This window comes from Acomys minous, assembly GCF_964271855.1.
Source record: "Acomys minous genome assembly, chromosome: 9".
In the NCBI taxonomy this organism is placed as follows: domain Eukaryota; kingdom Metazoa; phylum Chordata; class Mammalia; order Rodentia; family Muridae; genus Acomys; species Acomys minous.
In genome coordinates, this window is record NC_140490.1 from 96,541,434 (window position 1) to 96,560,055 (window position 18,622).

The window sequence follows — 18,622 nt, forward strand, 5'->3', positions numbered from 1 at the left end:
GCGTTGGTGCAGACAGCAAACGCGTTTGAAATTCATAACCAGACACGGATTAGCTCTGCCGCAACTTAATATATTGACTCAGAGATTAATAGTAAATACTGTCTTTCTCTTCCTTTCTCTTGGCCAGTAGGCTAATACTTGGCCTGAGAACCGTAGCCTGTTATAATTTTCTATCGTTTGCTTAATAAAAAGAACAGTTGGAGAGGCATTTTAGCATCTTCATCAGGAACAGCTATCTGTGAGAGCCAAAGAAGGCTCCAACCTTGCCAGTATTTGAAAGCTCACAGAATTTGTTTTCTAAAGCTGGTGATGGCTCCCATGTCGTCTGCCACTTCCAGTATTGGCCAAAATAATAATTTTAACACTTCCTAAGTGGATCACAGTAAGCTCAACTCAGTTCCTTTTAGGAGATAGAACCGTATATGCCCACAGCTGGGTCATTATAAATAACACCTACACTTGCCCTTAAAGCTCTAATTGAACACATCTGTAAAGCTGACGATTTATAATAACTGAATGTTATCTGTAAAGCAGTTAGTTTTCTGGAAATTATTCAAAGGCATACGCTGAATGCTGCAATACAAAATTGCATTCGACTTAACTTTTGCCAGTTTCCTTGGATGTGTAAGCAGAATTATATTTTCAGTCCCAGGCTGAAGTGCTATTTAATCTCCTTCCATAAACACCAGCCCTGAGCTACAATTAGCTGCTTGTGGTTGCTGCTAAATTGCTGCCCATAAGATATTTCATAACACTATCTTTCCCTTGCAAGCCATACTCTAAAGAATGTGGGAATGCACCGAGGACCCAGGTGTTCTCTTTTCTACATCCCTAGTACAGACCGAGATGTTCTTAACCAGCCCACTGCCTGATCAGGGATCCTGGTCTTAGAGGTCCTTGAGTTTGGTGAAAGAGAACACCCTTTACACTGAAACCCCCAAACCTGTACACCTCCAGCTCCTGTAGGCAGCAGCTGTTAGTTGGGTTACACTTGGCATGCACTCGGTGTCAGTACCCCAGGCTGAAAGTTGGAGGTTCCGAACCGAGACCCTGAGACTCTCAGAGAAGGCGTCCCGTGGAGTGGTGGGATGAAAAGTTTGTTTTGCTGGGTGATTTTTGGTAAAGTAGTACTTCTCCTGTTTCGCGGCTTTTTAAGCCCCTTGGCGTGCCCTGACCTGATCGAGAGGGAGTCAACTGCTCTCAGGAATGTTCCTGGAGAAGGTGAGAGACTGTTTCCCAGGCGAGGCCCTTGGGTGCTGGAAGGCACCCTCGAGGTCAGGAGGGGAGATGCGTGCAGCGGGGGCGGCAGAGACCCCCTCCCAGGGCGGCAGCGACAACGACCCCGGACCGCGCGCACGCACGCGTCTGCACCGCCCGGGCTGTCAAGCGCGGGGGGCGGGCGGGAGGGAGGGGTGGAGGTGCGAGGGGAGGAGGAGGAGGGTTGGCACCGGAGCGCCGCGGTGTCGGTGCAATAAAAATGCATCCCATGGAACTGCCCATGGAAAAGGACGGGATCGAGCCGCGGCGGCCACAGGAGGTGGGAAAAGCGGAGGAGGACGGCCCGGAGGCGGCGGCGGCGGCCGGGAAGTGAAAGGTCTCGCAAAGTTCAGCGTCGGCTGTGGGCGACGAGCCCCGGGCGAGCGGCGCACCCGCCCTCAGGGCCGCTCTGCGGGCAGCGGCCAGGCCGGCTATGGTCCCTGGGCTCCCGCCGCTCCTGAGCTGCCCGGGCTCCGCCAGGCCGGTGCGCGACGGTCACCCCGCCGCCCGGCGCGGCCCCGGCCCGCGGCTCCGCGCCCACGGTGCCCACTGAGCGAGCCTAGTGTCCCGGGAGGAGGAAGAACCACAGAGCCCCGGGTGCTCCCGAGGACCGCTGCTGTTTCATCCCACCCGCTCCCGCCGCTGCCCCGCCATGGGGAGCTGCGCACGGCTGCTGCTGCTCTGGGGCTGCTCCGCGGTGGCCGCAGGTGGGTGGTGACGCGGCCGGGCCCCCACCCCTCTTCCCTTGCTCCTGCCCCCACAAGCTCCGGGATTGGGGGGATGTAGGAGAGCCCGGACAGGGAGCTCAGGCTCGGCTACCGAAGATGAAGCGAGTGGCCATGTTCCGTCTCTTTTTGCCCGCGACTCCACTTTCAAACACTATTGATTTTTTTTTCTACAACTGAGATACTCAAGTCCTTGAATAACCAGATATCCTGGGTACGCCCTGTATAAGATAAAGAGATCAGTATTTCTTTCTGGGTTTGGCTGGGGGGCGGCGGGGGTGGGTGGGTTGGAGGAACAACTGCCTCTGCACTTGGTGAGGGGAACAAAGGACCCAGCTCGCCATCCCGGGCTCTCCATGGCCTGAGGAGTGACGAGAGGGGTGGCCCAGAGCCCCTGGGCTTGTGTGGGCCGAGACCTTTCTCTCATTTAGAGCAATCACCACCTTACAGGGTCTCACTCTGTGTACTTGGGAACCAGGTAGGGCCACCTGGGGTGAGGGTGAGCGCCCTCTTCCCGGGGGCGGTGGCTGCTACGCAGTAGAACTCGCAGCTGAGGACCATGGGGGGTGATCACTCAAGTGGTGATTGCCTGGAGCTGGCTGACCGCCCCTGGGGAATCGGTACCCTGGCCGAGGCTCTGCAGGAGGTCGGAGGCGGGTCTGCTCCTTGGCTCAGTAACTGGACTGACTACAAGCAACCGGCAGATGCCCTCTCCCTCCCACTCGGGTCCTGGCTCTCTTGGACTGCCCTTAGGCCACCGGTTCCAGGCTCGCTGTTTCTAAATCCCCGGGGCCTTTCTGCGTCTCTCCCTCCCTTCTGGCAGGCCACCTGGTTTTCAGTTCGGCTAAGTACAGCGCAGTGGGGTACAGGAGGAAAATCGTGAGGGAGTCTGATTTCATCCTGCCTCAGATGGACTTGACTTGCTCCAGAAAGGGTAGTGTGGGTTAGAGGAACTAACTGGAAGGTTCATAGGTCTGTAGCAGGCATCTCTTCTGCTGGGCTGCTCCCAGTCTTTCCTCAGAGCTGCTGGCAACTAAGTTGAGGCTTGAGAGTCTGCATCCTCTGTCAGCGTGTGTAACTCCCCCCCCCAACAGTTAGTTCTTTAGGGATCTCGGCTACTTTTGCTCACTGATAACTATTTATTATCAAATTATTAGTGTGTGAGAAGTTTTAAATTATCATTATTGCCTTCCCCCAAAGGATCTGCCAAACGTCTCACTGTTAAAGATCTCACTTGAATTCTTCCTGATCACACCCCTCAACCCAAAAGTGAAGTTTCCATAAACTTTTCCCTTTTCAAGCCATGTTATGACAACCTGCTTCCCCTTGCACCCCCCCCCCGCTCCCCACCCCCTGCAAAAAAAGAAAAGAAAAAAAAATGGTTGTAAATAAACATCATAAAGCGAGTGTTGCAAGTTAAAGATACTTGTACAGGCAGTATGCAATTCCCTACCCCCCCACTCCCCCGAAACGCTTCTTAGGTGAGTCATAGTACACTGTGTGTTTGTGTGTTTCTGGCCACAGGCAGCTGCTGTGCCTGCTAATCAGAACAACGGCAAACAGAGTCAGGGCTTGGTGTGCATTTTCATATCTCATACACACACACACACACACACACACACACACACACACACACACACACACAACCAATGCCTGAGGAAAGCTCTTATTTTGGTTGAGAGCCTGTGTGAGGTGGTGATTGTCAGTGTGTGAAATCTCTCCTTTCCAAAGTCAAAGCTGTCATTTGGCTCCATCCGATGCCCCTGTGATAACAGTTCAGAGGTGCTGTCTCTTAAACAGAAACATCCAATTAGCCAGAATTTGGGGTTTGGGTTTTTCCTTTTCCTTCTTTTCCTCTGTGTTTTAATTTTTCTTAAATGGATGATGCTTGCTTAAGGTATTCACAATTAAGACTGCAAACCCAAATTAAAGGATTATGACATGAAGTCAGAATGTGAATAAGGGAGTGCTGTTTATCATCCTACGTATCCCTGAAGCATTAAGGTGCATTGGGAGTTGGGGAGGCAGAGTCTGTCTCTTTAAAACGGTGTTTAGTTTGTGACAGTTGTTAGAGGCGCAGCTGGTGTGCCAGACCATCAGCATTGTCCCGCTAAGCAAATGGGAGCATTGTACAACCTGTCACAGCAAGAAGCACTTAGGGGCCAGAGAGCAGGGACAAATAAGCTTTGCTGTCCTTTGGTAGTTTGGAAGGTTGGGTTTCACCCCCCATAGTTATATTTAGTTAACACTAGACATGGATACCACGCATTTGAGATCCAGTATATGTGTGTGTATATGTATGCATATATATATATATATATATATATATATATATATATATATATATACACATACATACATACATACATGCCAGGTATGCTGACTCATTCTTATAATCCCAGCACATACACATACATACATACATACACACACACACACACACACACACACACACACACACACATCATGTGAGGGAGATGGGGAATCACTAGCTCAGTTGCCAAAATGCTTGCCACACAAGCATGAGATGCTGAGGTCAATCTTTAGCAACCACATTTTAAAAAGCGAGGTGTGGTAGTATACTCACAACCCAACACTGGAGATGCAGTGACCAGTAGCTCTGTGTATATCTCATGGGCTAGCCAGGCTACCCTACTTGGCAAGTTCCAGGCCAGTGAGAGACCCTGTCATCTCAAAACACAAGGTAAAGAGCTGGAGAGCTGGTTCAGTGCTTAAGAACGCATGCTGCATTTGCAGAGGTCAGGGGTTCTGTGCCTAGCACTTAAGTCTGGTGGCTTACAAGTATATGTAGCGCCCATTGCAGGGAATGTGGTACCCTCTTCTGACTTCTTCATGCACATGAGATAAACATGCATGTACCCAGACACACACACACACACACACACACACACACACACACACACAGAGAGAGAGAGAGAGAGAGAGAGAGAAGTCTAAAAGCAACAAGATAGATGGTACCTTAGGAACAATACCCAAGGCATTCCGAACTCCACGTGCACATGTGTGCACACTCACTTGTGCACACATTCAAGTGCACACATGGACACACTACCATCTATCTTTCAAGAACGCACACATACTTGTATACATGAATCACTGTGAGTACGTGATAGTGTTCATGGTCCAGTTGGGTAGGTTCGATCTTTCTAGAAAGGCCGAGGTCTCTGGTGGAGGACACCTTGACTCTTGCCGACAAACCAGGGATGCAGAAGAGCACTCACATTTCCAACAGGTTTGGCTTGAGTGACGCTTCGCTTTTCCTTCCTCAGGACTAAATGGCGTAGCCGGAGCAAATTCCCGCTGTGAGAAGGCCTGCAACCCTCGCATGGGAAACTTGGCGTTGGGACGGAAACTCCGGGCGGACACCACCTGTGGCCGGAATGCCACGGAGCTGTCCTGCTTCTACAGCGAGAACGCCGACCTCACTTGCCGACAGCCCAAGTGTGACAAGTGCAACGCTGCCCACGCTCACCTGGCCCACCTGCCCTCTGCCATGGCAGACTCCTCCTTTAGGTTTCCCCGTACGTGGTGGCAGTCCGCGGAGGACGTGCACCGAGAAACCATCCAGTTAGACCTGGAAGCAGAATTCTATTTTACACACTTGATCATGGTGTTCAAGTCCCCCAGGCCTGCAGCCATGGTGCTGGACCGGTCTCAGGACTTCGGGAAGACCTGGAAGCCTTACAAGTACTTTGCAACAAACTGCTCGGCTACTTTTAGCCTGGAAGATGATATCGTCAAGAAGGGAGCTATTTGCACTTCCAGATACTCAAATCCTTTCCCATGCACTGGAGGAGAGGTAAGGGCACCTGTTTAACTCTACCCTGTAAGGAAAGTGGGGTAGGAAAAAAATGTTACCAGCCCACATTTTTTAAAAAGCATGAAGTAAAAGCTATTGCTTGTAGCAACATGAATGAAATTAGAATTTTTTGTGCGCTCTGTCATAAATTATTTCTCAGTCTTGTACATGGATGTGCAGTTGTTCTCAAGCTGGATTTTAGTCAGAATTCTTATTAATATTCTAGGTTGTTGTTGTTGTTGTTTTTGTTGTTTACAGAAAGAGCAGATAAACACCATCAGTCTGCTTAGGAGGTTTAAGGACGGCTGGTCCCTGCAGCTAGTAGAGATGTTTATTGTGTCACGGAGACTGCTTGCTTGCAAAGCACATACTAGTACCTTCCTGATATTTGTAATGTAAATAGGTAGTAAATAAAAAGAAAGCTGTGGAGAGGGCTATGCTCATCAGAAGGCTATGGGGAGAAGAGCTGAGGTGATGATTTGGCTGATGATGTCCTTCTCCTGTAAGCATGACCACCTTAGTTCAGAAACTCCCTGCAAAAAGCTGAGTGTGCGTGAAGGTACGTCCTGGCACCCTCAGCGCTGGGGAATCCATGGGCCTTGTTGGCCAGCTGCTCTAGCCAAATCAGTGAGCCCCAGGTTCAGTGAGAGACCCTGGGCAGATACATGGCTCAGCTGATAAAGTGCCTGTGATACAGGCATGAGGATTTGAGTTCAGATCCCTGGCACCCATGATGGATTCCCCAAGCTCTGCTGGCCAGCTAGCTTATCTAACTAGTTAAGAAGCTCTAGGTTCAGTGAGAGGTGCTATCACAAAAGATAAGGCTGAGAGTCATAGTGAAAGACACTCGTTATCACCTCTGGGCTCCTCGTGCATGCATATATATATATATATATATATATATATATATATATATATATGTATGTATATATATATAATATATATATACGCACATACACACACATATAATACACATGCATTGACACACATGCACACAAATAAGGTGGACAAATAAGGTGATTGACAAATATGCCCACTATCAACCCCTACCCTCCACAAGCAAGTATACACATATGTAGATGCATACACATACTACACATGCACACATGTATACTACAGTACACACACACACACACACACACACACACACACACACACACACACACACAAATATAATGGAAAAGTGATAAGGGAAGATGATAGCTGTTAATCTCTGGTTTCCACATACATGTACACGAATTCATACACATGCGCACATGAGCACACACACACACACACACACACACACACACACACACACACACACACACACACCCATGGAGGTTTGGTGTTAAGATGCCAAGAATGTATAGCAAGCAAAGGAATTCAGTTCCTTTTAGCACAAAGGATGCTCTGAGGCTGGCGCTCTCTCTCTCTCTCTCTCTCTCTCTCTCTCTCTCTCTCTCTCTCTTTCTCTCTCTCTCTCTCTCCTCCTCTCTCCTTAGAGACTTGGGTCTGCTCTCTTTCCTGGGCCCAAAGTGAGGCCACATTCATTCCGTAAATCAGCCTTGACAGCTACAGATCCAATTTCTCTATATTTTCCCTGATTTCGTATTTTCCTTCCCTTGGGAGGAGGGGAATAGTTCTTTTTAACCTTCACAGAGGTACCCAGGGAGATTCTCCCCAGGTGCCTGAACACAAAGAACTACAAGAAAGCAGACCGAGAGACTCTAATGCTTTCGGCAACTGGATCAAATAGTGATTTGAATCAGTGAAATACTGACTCAAGAACAGCAAAGAGGGCCGAAGAGATGGTCCAGCCGTTAAGAGCACCGGCTGCTCTTCTAGAGGACCCAGCACTCCATTTCCAGCACCCACTTGGTGGCTCACAACCATCTGTAACTCCAGCACTAGAGGATGCAATGCCCTCTTCTGGCTTCCATGGGGACCAGGAACACACGTGGTGCACGGGTGTGTAGGCAAAGCAGTCATACACATAAGATAAAATTTTAAAAAATTAAATTAAAAAATAAAGAAGGAAATTATTGAGGGAGAGAGAGAAGAGTGGGAGGGGATGAGAGTGTCGCCTTTCTGATAGTGATATCTCCCACAAGACTAGATATTTGATGTGCAGCCAGGGGTCATTTTGCGGAATCCCCTGACGTCAGGACACCTAGCAATACCCTATGGGGAGTGGCGAACATCATTGAGATCTAGTGGGCAGAAACCAGGGAGAGAGCTAAGGCCTAGACAGTGCACAGAACAGCCTTTCCTACTCCTTCCCTAGCAGAATCACCTAGCCCAAAATGTCAACACTGCCCTGGCTGAGAGAGAGTGAGAGCTAGGTGTTGGGGATACATCCAATGTGCAGGACACGAGGCTGCAGTCACTGAGTTAAGCACGCTTATACAACTATGCATAAGTTTCCCCGACGGCAGCATTTAACAAACATTTGTGGAGTGAGTCCCCCACTGTGTGTCAAGCACTGTTCTCAGCGCTCCTAGTTCTGACGTTGGGTTGGTAGAGGATCTGCTTGCCAGGGGCATGATGCAAAGTTGAGTTTGGGAATTACTTCTTCCCTTGAGTCTCTCTGACATAGACCGCCACTGCTTGTCCCTGTGGGTTCGCCTCCAAAGCACTCAAGAACAGTGCTACTGGAACCAGAACCAAGAAGGATGTCATTTGCCTCTGTTTCTATTCTCCTTAATAACCCTTAACGCTCACTTAATGTTGTGAGCCTTTGATATGCTGTCAAGATGGACGTTTTTAAAGATGCTAGGACAGGAAAGAGAAAGACAAATTAGACTCATTGTTTTCTTATGCAGAGGGCACTTTGTGTTAAGAACAAGAGAATCTTTTGAACTCTCCACCTCCTTTGGAATTGATCCACAGGCTCAGATTGGCTGCCTACATCTCCGTGCTACTGGGTCATGTGTCTCTGTAAAGAGGCAAAAATAGTGGGAGTAACCAGATGGTAGGGGCCTGCTCACGGAAACACATTACACCCGATTTGTACAGTGACTCCACTATTACTCAGAGATGACTAACATAACAGTTTCTGTGCTGTTACTGAGCTGTAATGGAGGTGCAAACTAAACTGCCAGATAGCTCAGTCAATCAAGGGCTTGCCTTCTGAGCACAAGGACCTGTTTTTCATCCTGGAACCCACATTAAAAAAAAAAAAAAAAGCTGGGCATGGTGCCACGCACTTGTAATCCCTGCACTGGGAAGGCAGAGGTAAGCAGATGCTGAGGACTTGCTGACCAGGCAGCCCTGCCTACTTGGTAAGCTGCAGGACAATAGGACCCCATCTTTAAAACACAAGAAAAAGCCGGGCGTGGTGGCGCACACCTTTAATCCCAGCACTCGGGAGCCAGAGGTAGGCGGATCGCTGTGAGTTCGAGGCCAGCCTGGTCTACAAAGTGAGTCCAGGACGGCCAAGGCTACACAGAGAGACCCTGTCTCGAAAAACAAAAACAAAAAACAAAACAAAACAAAACAAAAACACACAAGAAAAAAGGTAGATAGCCCCTCAGGAACAACACAACACCTAAGCTCGTCCACTGGGCACCCACACATCTCCACATGCACGTAAACCCAGGTACACGTGCACACACACACTCATGCACGATACTAGAGAAATGAATAATTATTGTCACCAATGCTTATATCAAATTCCAGGCAGAGACTAGCAACTTTTATCAGTTGTTTCAATGGACAGTTACCTTTTAAATCTACTTCATAAAAGTGGTTTTTCAGTTGACTCTGCTGTTGTAGCAGACGTCTGTTTTCATGGTGAAGAAACATGTGTTCAGCTTAGTGACCCCTAGAGTGGTAAGCTACTGCTGGATTTCTCCCCTAAACTTTCCCATCTGAGTTAGCAAGCAAAAGAGAGCCTCCCTTCAAGATCAGAGCCAAAGGGAGTTCTAGAACCCAGCAAGAACTGACCTTTCTTCTTGGACTCTGTAGCTGAAGTTGAATGGAACGCACACTATATTGAGCTACAGTGAATTTTGCAGTTAACACTGCAAATCACCAGGTTGTATTGTATCTTTGGACACACAGTTCAGTGTTCAGAAAAAAAAAAAACCACACAAGCCAGCGACTCGGGCTTCAAATAGCACATCTCAAGTTCCATTTCTTGCTTGCTCATAGATCTGTATCTTCCTGAATTGCATATGACTTCCTCACAACTACAGTAGGAAGGCGTAGTTATGCCCCACCCCCTCACCCCCAACATCAAGTGGATTCCTGGGTTCATTCAGAGTTCCGGATCTGAGCTTTGAGATCCTATGGCTACACACCTCAAGAGTCCCGTGCCTCCGTCTACAAAGCTGGAGGAAGCACATTCTGAAAGAAGACTTTAAAAACTTAGGTGTGACCTGGTCATCAGTGAAGAGCACTGGCTGCTCTTCCGGAGGACCCAGGTTCAGTTCCCTGCACCCACGTGACAGCTCACACCTGTCTGTAACTCCAGCTCCAGGCATTCTGTCTGTTTGTCTGTTTGTTTGTTTGTTTGCTTGCTTGTTTGTTTGTTTGGTGAGACAGGGTTTCTCTGTGTAGCCTTGCCTGTCCTGGACTCACTTTGTAGACCAGGCTGGCCTCGAACTCACAGCGATCCGCCTGCCTCTGCCTCCCGAGTGCTGGGATTAAAGGCGCGCTCCACCACCGCCCAGCCCAGGCATTCGTGTACCCTCCCACAGACATATATGCAGGCAAAATACCAATGAGCATAAAATAAAAATAAATTACATATTTTTAAAAATGTCGGTGTATTAGTATACCCATACTCCTTTGCAAAGGAAGAACCCAGGGAGGGCCTTGAACATGTTAGACCTGCCATACAGATTTCCCAAGGTGGCCAGTAGTGTATTTTCTAAAGCATTGCTTCAATGCAGAAGACCAGTCTGTTGCCCAGGCGTAGCATGATCTGCCCAACAATGTTTTGTGAGCTGTGGGGCAGAGTTAGGGAAAACACTGTCTTCTAACCTGAAATCCAGTGTTTGCCCCATCAATTGTGTTCCACCTCTAATAGTGACACCCAAGAACTGCTGTGCGTCTCCCCCCTCCCTCCCTCCCTCCCTCCCTCCCTCTTTCAAAGCCGTTTGCTGCTGTTCACTTGGATGACATGGAGATGAGAGAATTTTCCAAACCGCTTTCTCCTAAGAAACAATATCTCCTAGATGTCAATGGTATTTCAAATGGACAAGTTTCAATGGTCAAGTTAGTCCAGGAAACACAGTCTGCGGTCCCCTGGTCTCCTTTCCTTTGCTCTAGCAGAATACTCTTGAGTCCAGGCAATTTGCAGGAATAGACATGCATTTGGTTTGTAGCTCTCTTTGGAGATTTCAAAGTCCACCATCGTGCTAGGAACATCTGCTCAGCATCCTAACAGAGTAAAGGGCATCCCATGTGTTGACGAACAACCTTGCTAGCTTGCACCTCTCTACTCTTAGAAAACAATAATTCCATCACCCTGATGGAATCCCAATTACTGCTCTAAGTCTCCCCTCCCCCCACCCCCCACCCCCGCCCCAACACACACACACACCACCAAATACTATCAACATATGAATTTGGCGCATATGTGAAATTTTGGTGCGCAAATTCAAATAGCTACAACTGGGTTGAACACAGATACCATCCTTTGCCCTGTACACTACCGAGGGGAAAGGAACGTGGCATTCAATGTGTCTGGCCATGGGCCCGCTTTCTACAGCACTCCAATTACAGTCAGCCAGGACTCCAGAGCTCCACGGTGGGAAAGGCTGCAGTGGAGGTGCTGAGTGCTGCCAAAGCCCCAGTGGAAGGCACAGACAGGCCTGGGGCTCAGGTGGCTCAGCTCGTTTGATTTCAAGACTCTCTGTCAACTGGGGGCTTAGTCGATTTGACAGAGCAGTAGATAATAACAATCTTGGCACGGAGGATGATGGGTCAATTAGACTCTTTCAGGATGAAAAGGGGCCCCTTTACATCCCCCCTGGGAACAGAAAATGTAGGAGAGTGAGGTGAGAAAGCCAATCATTCTGGGTCCCCTGGTCTTCCAGGCGTCCTGGACGTGGAATTTTAGTCACGTGAACTGAAAGCAATGGTAGATGGTATAGACATGCTCTCTCTCTCTCTCTCTCTCTCTCTCTCTCTCTCTCTCTCTCTCTCTCTCTCTCACACACACACACACACACACACACACTGACTTGTTGCTAAAAGAATTCTACATAGAATTAGATCACAACCAACCGAGCCACATAATGGCTCCCCCCCCCCCCCACCTTCCAGAGCATATGAATATATCATACTCAAGGAGAAGAGAGAGAATCAGAGACGTCAGTAAAGGAAGCCAAGAACACAAGGAAGAGCTGGGTCCCCCGTCCCCCCCCCCCCAGCAGCTCTTGAATAGACAGTGACTGCTAACAAGGGCTGGGATTCCGCCGATATTATTTATAACCATTTCCTTGGCACTGAGGACACTGCTTTGTAAGCGGTCAATAAATATGTAGCCGGAACGAATGCAGGGCTGGGTGAGATAATAAGCTGGGGAAGAGGAGAAAGATGCTCTCAGTGGAAAGTGAGGGAGAAATGAATGAAGCTGCCGGCAAGGGGGGGGGGGGTGAGAGGCGGTTGACATGGAGAAACTAAGTCAGCAATAACAGAAGGTAGATGTAGAGAGGGGCAATTAATAAGGATGCTAATGTCCACCTGCCCAGTCATTTAAACAACTTTTGAGCTGCTGTGTGTCAGGGCCCATTCTCCATTCTGGAGACAAAGCAGTGAACCGGACATAGATTTTCCTTGTTCTAATGTAAACTTAGATTCTAACTCAGCGGTCGGTGGGTTGGGGTTGAGGAATCACGAATAAATAAAATGCATCTTATATCAGAGTATGATAAATACGAAGGAGAAAATAAAACAACATGGGAGGTGGGAGATGGGAAATGTCAACAATAGGTGGCATGTATATATTTTTTAATTATGGTGACCGAGTTTCTTGAGCGTTTTCATGAGGGAACAATATCAGTAACATAGGGTCATCTCTGTCTCTGTCTCTGTCTGTTTCTGTCTCTCTCTGTCTCTCTGTCTCTCTGTCTCTCTCTGTCTGTCTGTCTGTCTGTCTCTCTCTCTCTCTCTCTCTCTCTCTCTCTCTCTCTCTCTGTGTGTGTGTGTGTGTGTGTGTATTATGCATTTGTATGGATTTTTGTGTGTGTGCACATGCATGCAGAGGCCAGAGCAGGGCAGTGGCTGTCTTTGAACACCACTCTCACCTTGTGTTTGGAGAAAGCTGCTCTTGCTGAACCTGTAGCCCCGGAGATCCTCCTGTGTCCACCTTCCCAGCACTGGGATACCCAGCTTTCACATGGGCTTGGGAGACTGAACTCAGACACTCAGGCTTTGGCAGCAAACACTTCACTGAGGACACTATTAATCTCTCCAACCCGATGGGTCACATTTCCCTCAGCTTCTAGATAAAAGCAAAATTAAGTTGGATGCTAATTATTATGACACAGAGTTATCAAAATCCAATTTTTTTCTTTCTTTTTTTCTTTCTTTCTTTCTTTCTTTTTTCCCCCAATCCATCAAAAGCCACTTTACTAGGATGAGGATATTTGAAAATGAACTTTTAACACCACTGAGGGGGGAAAGAACACTTCCGTACTCATGAATGATTTAAGGGCTGGAGAGTTTAAATGGTTTTCCTAGACCCCACTGGACTATGTCTTCTTGACCTCTGTTTTCACTAGACACACTAACCTGAGATGCAGCTGTGACAAGTGGAGTAGTGTGAAAGACTTGGGAGCCATGTGTGTTCCTTTCCTTTGCAACCCTGCAGCCTACTGGGGGAGATGGCATTTATGGACTGACTCCTTCAGTAACCCAGGGCAGTGTGGAACTAGTCCCCAAATTATGTCGTGTACATGGCATGCTTTTCAAGGTCCACACGTTTGATTGTCTCTGTAGGATAGTGCAAAGTTTGGATTCTAAAGTGGAAAGCCAATTGAGTTTTTTACATGTATTTACATGTACGTGTTAAACTGTGCTTGGGATCTTATCATTTAAAGGATAAAATAAGCTAATACAGGACCAGGAATGCTTTTTAGTGAGCCGCTGTTGTCAGTTCCTGACATCTGCTCACCCCAGTCTCACCAGCAGGATCAGTGGTTAAGTCAAGATGATGAGCTAATATCCCACGGGAGGGACCCTGTAAGCACACTGCATCCCATTTCTTCCAGGAACCCTGTTGAAGCCGGGCATGGTGGTGCACACCTTTAGTCTCAGCACTGGGGAGGCAGAGGCTGGGGATCTCTGTATGAGTTTGAGGTCAGCCTGGGCTACATAACGAATTCCAAGATAGCCAGGGCTATGTAGAGAAGCTCTGTCTCAAAAACAAAACAAACAAACTCCATTGATCAGGCATCAGCGTGAACTGCATTTTGTAGACATAAAAATGGAGGCTTGGTGAGTCAGAGTAACTCACGGTCAAGTAAGCGATGAGCTAACCAATATGAGAGCTGGGATAATGAGCTTTACCTCGAAATTGTCGATACGACTAGGTTCTAATATAACTTCTAAGTAGAGAAGAAGACTGTCAAGATGGCTCAGTAGCTAAGGACACCTGCACCAAGCCAGGTGACCTGCGTTCGATCCTCAGGACACATGATGGAAGGAGAGAACTGACCCTTGCAAATTGTCCCCTGCCTCCCACATACACACACTGACATGGACTGCCCCCAAATAAATAAATGGGAAAAATCATTAAAGAAGAATTCATTAAGTAAAAGACAAAACGAAAACTAGACTATTCTGTGATTGTTAAGGATTATAGAGAACTTCCAGACTGAAGGATAACTTGATATAGGTTGCATTATATACTTTGGGTTAAGAAATTAATGTTTTCTTATATTGGAAAGATAGTTATAATAAGTGATGACTTAACATTACTACCAGATTATTTAAAATGGTGGTTCTCAACGTCCTTAATACAGTTCCTCGTGTTGTAGTGACTCCAACCACAAAATTGATTTCATAACTATAATTTTGCTACTGTTATGATTCATCATATAAACATCTGTGTTTTCTGACGGTCTTAGGTGACCCCTGTGAAAGGGTCATTTGACCAGGAAAGAGGTCAGACCCACAGGTTGAGAACCATTGGTTTAAAATAAGCCATACAGGAAGGAGCATGCAGCTTCCTGGTGTCACTGAGCATGCATTTTGATTGGTTTGATTTTTGAGAGGAGGGGAGTACCTTGAACCTAGCTCTTAACTACTCAAAGACATTTTTCTAAGTTAGTTATCTAATGTATTAATGTGTCTGTCATTTTGGAGTTCACCCTCAGGTATAATTGCAGAATGCTACGCGTGTAGTTACATATAGCAACTTGATTATATACAGCCTAGTGTATTATAGCTTTCCTTAGGAGCTGAAAACATATAATAGCGTCTATTCGGGGAAAGAAATGTGTCTTCAGCTTATACAAAACTCACACAGGGAATAGTGGTTAAAATTATTTAAAGAGGCTATAGAAAAAAGGGAGCCCAAACATAGACATCCAGTCAACAAATGCCCAATAGACTATGTGTGTGTAATTCATGTATTCATGTGTGTGTGTCCAAGTATATACAAGTGTACAGGCCAAGGGTCTTCCTCTATGACTCTATCTTACTTTTTGAGATAGAGTCTCTCACTTAACCTGGAACTCACCTATTTAGCTAGACTGACTGCCCAGCAAGCACCAGGGATCTTCCTATCTCTACACACATGCACGTGCACATGCGTGCGCATACACACACACACACACACACACACACACACACACATACACACACACACACCCCACAGCACTAGCTTGCCACCATGTGCAGCTTTTATGCAGGTTCTGAGGATCCAAACTTCACTTGCTGAGCCGAGCCCATCTCCCCAGCCACCTGCGTGGAGTTTTCCTCCCAACAGAACAATACCCCGGGTTAGCTTCTTGTAAAATGTCTGTTTTTGGCATCTGTTTGCTTTGTGCTTGTTCTATCTGATGCTCTAACTGTGCCAACATTTGGTCAGGACATTCTACAAACTTTGAGAAATCAGATTGCAAAATGCCCAAATTGTGTAATGAGTCGTTGAAACAGAAAGGCTTTAATGATGAAGACCATACCAGAGGCACATATCTGGAAGTCAGGTGTGTTCGGGCGCCTGAGGCAGTTTCCAGAAACAGAGAATCCTCAGAACCAGAACAGTGATTAAGGGCATTAAGTGTTGGGAGCTCCACAAGACTGTGAAGGTGACTCATTAGACAACGTGGGAGTGACTGCTGCGGCTGATGGTGGGAGATGTGTGGGAACTTGGGGGACTCCCTATCGTGACATACCTACTATCTCTTCCTCTCCCACAGTGTTTGTTCCTTGAGGGCCATTGTTTTTTCTATCACTGTATTTCAGCTGTGGCTACCAGCCCCCAAAGCTCTCAGCTAATAAGAAGTAGATGTCTAAGATACATTTGTTGAGCTGGAACTGAATTATATGAAAGTAACTATAAAATATTTTTTTTGACTGTGTTGCATGTTACAGCTTTACTAAATAGTGATCGTTTCAAACTATTCATGGTTCATTCTTTCTATAAATATTTTGGGGCGGGGTGGGGGTGGGGAGAAACCTCCTAACTTGCAGAGAGAAAGGTTGTTGCTGTTGTTTTGTTTGTTTGTTCGGGGTTTTGCTTTGTTTTGTTTGAGACAGGGTTTTGCTGTGTGGGCCTGGCTGTCCTGCAGCTTGCTCTGTAGACCAGGCTGGCTTTGAACTCAGAGATCTGCCTGCCTCTGCCTCTGGGTTCTGGGATTAAAGGTGTGCATGCCCCCACCACATCCTGTTGTTTTGTCTCTTAATCCCTGTAGATTTGGACAAGTGTAAAGCAAATGCTAGTCAGGGAGAGAGAAAAGAATGTGCAGAGGAAGCACCCCGGGAAAAATCCTCATGACGACTGTAGAATAAAGTCCCCCAGGACAGTGTGCGCTGCAGGACTGTGCAGGGAAAGCAAGGGCCCTGGGCCTGCTGGCCTGGAACTTTCAGAAGATCAAGGCAGTGGATGCCGAAGCAGAGAGGTAAAGACGTAGTGGAGTAGGATGAGACGAGAGAGGTGATGAGGAACAGTGGGAAAACAAGTGACATTTCAAAAGCAGGCAGCCTAGGGAGCTCCAAGTTCGCTCCCAGATCAATTAAGTCGCATAATTGCTTTCAGCGTCTCCTTAGGCTAAGCAAAAAATGAAAATAAGAATAGAAATCAATCCCAATTTGCACCCATCAATTGAGCCGATTCACTTACAACGTCTTTACCCTGAGTGGTATTGGAAATGATTGGGGATTTTAATCAGCTTGTTGATGTAATGTATTTTAAAGATACGTCTTAAGAAAAAGGCTAAACAAGGAAGCAAGGTGAAGGAGGCGCTGGGGACTAGCAGGAATGCATGGCAGGAAATCAGGCCAGATGTCATAGAGGCTTTGATGGCCAGAGGGGGACGACGGAGGTGGCAAAATGGTTGGATTGTGGGTCTCTTCTTTAGAAAGAGCTAGCACATTTTGCTGACAGGTTGGGTAAATGATGAGAGAGAGAGAGAGAGAGAGAGAGAGACAGAGAGACAGAGACAGACAGACAGAGAGAGACAGAGGGGAGGGAGGGAAAATATAAGGGTGCTTATAATGTGTGCACCTGGAAGAATAAAATACCCATTTGCTGAGGAGCAGGAGAGTCCCGGGGGCGGGGTGTGTGTGTGTGCGGAAGCTCATGTTGCAACGCTAAGTGTGAGCTGCCTACTAGACATCCAAGTGCAGACTAGACACTGAGGAGGAGAAGTGGACAGTCTACAAGTGACATCCGAAGCCTTGAACCTTGGTTGAGATAATCCAGGATGCGGGTATGGATAGAGAAGGCTAACGCCGTGAGAAGAGACAACTCGGTCTCTCGATGCTTCTGTCTCTGAAACACTCTCAGAAGTCCCAAGGCGTCCAGTAAGGTCAGTCTCGCCCACGTGTGGCACCAGTGGGAATCGTGTGTTTAATTTCATTGCGTTGCCATAGTCAGAAAGATGAGTCTGCACAACAAGTGAGAGGGAAGTTAGAAGCAGCGCTTGGGGTTTCCGCAAGAGGCACCGAGACAGACAGAGGGAAGGATGATGATGCTTGACTTGGACCAAGCAGCAGTCGAAAGGCAAGGACAGCAATGCCGAGCGCACGAGAATGAAGTCTTTCGAAGTGTCCCTCCACCCTCTCAGCCTCCCAGCTGCTCGAAATTTGGGCGCACACCAGCCTGCCTTACGTATCACCTTGCCTCATTCAATTTTGCATCCTGTCTCAACTCTCAAAGCCGCACCTATGGGAGTAAGTCTTGGGATGCCAGGGTCTAATCAGGGCCCAACACACACTTCTCTACCCAGTGTTTTGTGAGATTCGAACGTGCTGGAGGTGCTTGGGCCAGACAGTGAATCCCTTTTAAATGAAAGTGTTTGCATCTTGCAGCAAATTTTAAAACAAAACCTTGCTAATGCTTTAATTAAGGTTGAGCCATCCTATTAAGGAGGAGAACAGACGGGCTGCACTTGCAAATGACTAAGGATGTGCCAGGGCCTGCCCTGTACTTGGCGTGCCTCCCGCTTTATCTCTAAAACACCCGAGCTGGGTTCTCTTGATAACAAAACACAAAAGTAAAGAAACACACTTCTCTGTCACATTTCTTTCTGTAAAGTCTTATGGGTCAAGTGAGACTTTTATATTTATATTTATACTTTTATATATATATATATATATATATATATATATATATATATATATATATATATATATTGTAAAGTCTTATGGGTCAAGTGAG

The 18,622-nt window shown here is 47.2% G+C and overlaps 1 protein-coding gene across 2 annotated transcripts in view; it reads left to right on the forward strand.

Moving 5' to 3' along the window:
* The first annotated feature begins 1,438 nt into the window (after positions 1–1,438).
* Positions 1,439–18,622, forward strand: part of NTN4 (netrin 4) — a 114,749-nt gene continuing 97,565 nt past the window's right edge. For both annotated transcript variants that reach the window (XM_084797258.1, XM_084797259.1), the window contains exons 1-2: positions 1,439–1,964; positions 5,273–5,802. In XM_084797258.1, the coding sequence (XP_084653384.1) occupies positions 1,910–1,964; positions 5,273–5,802 (585 nt within the window). In that variant the 5' untranslated portion in view covers positions 1,439–1,909. The remainder of the gene's footprint in view (positions 1,965–5,272; positions 5,803–18,622) is intronic.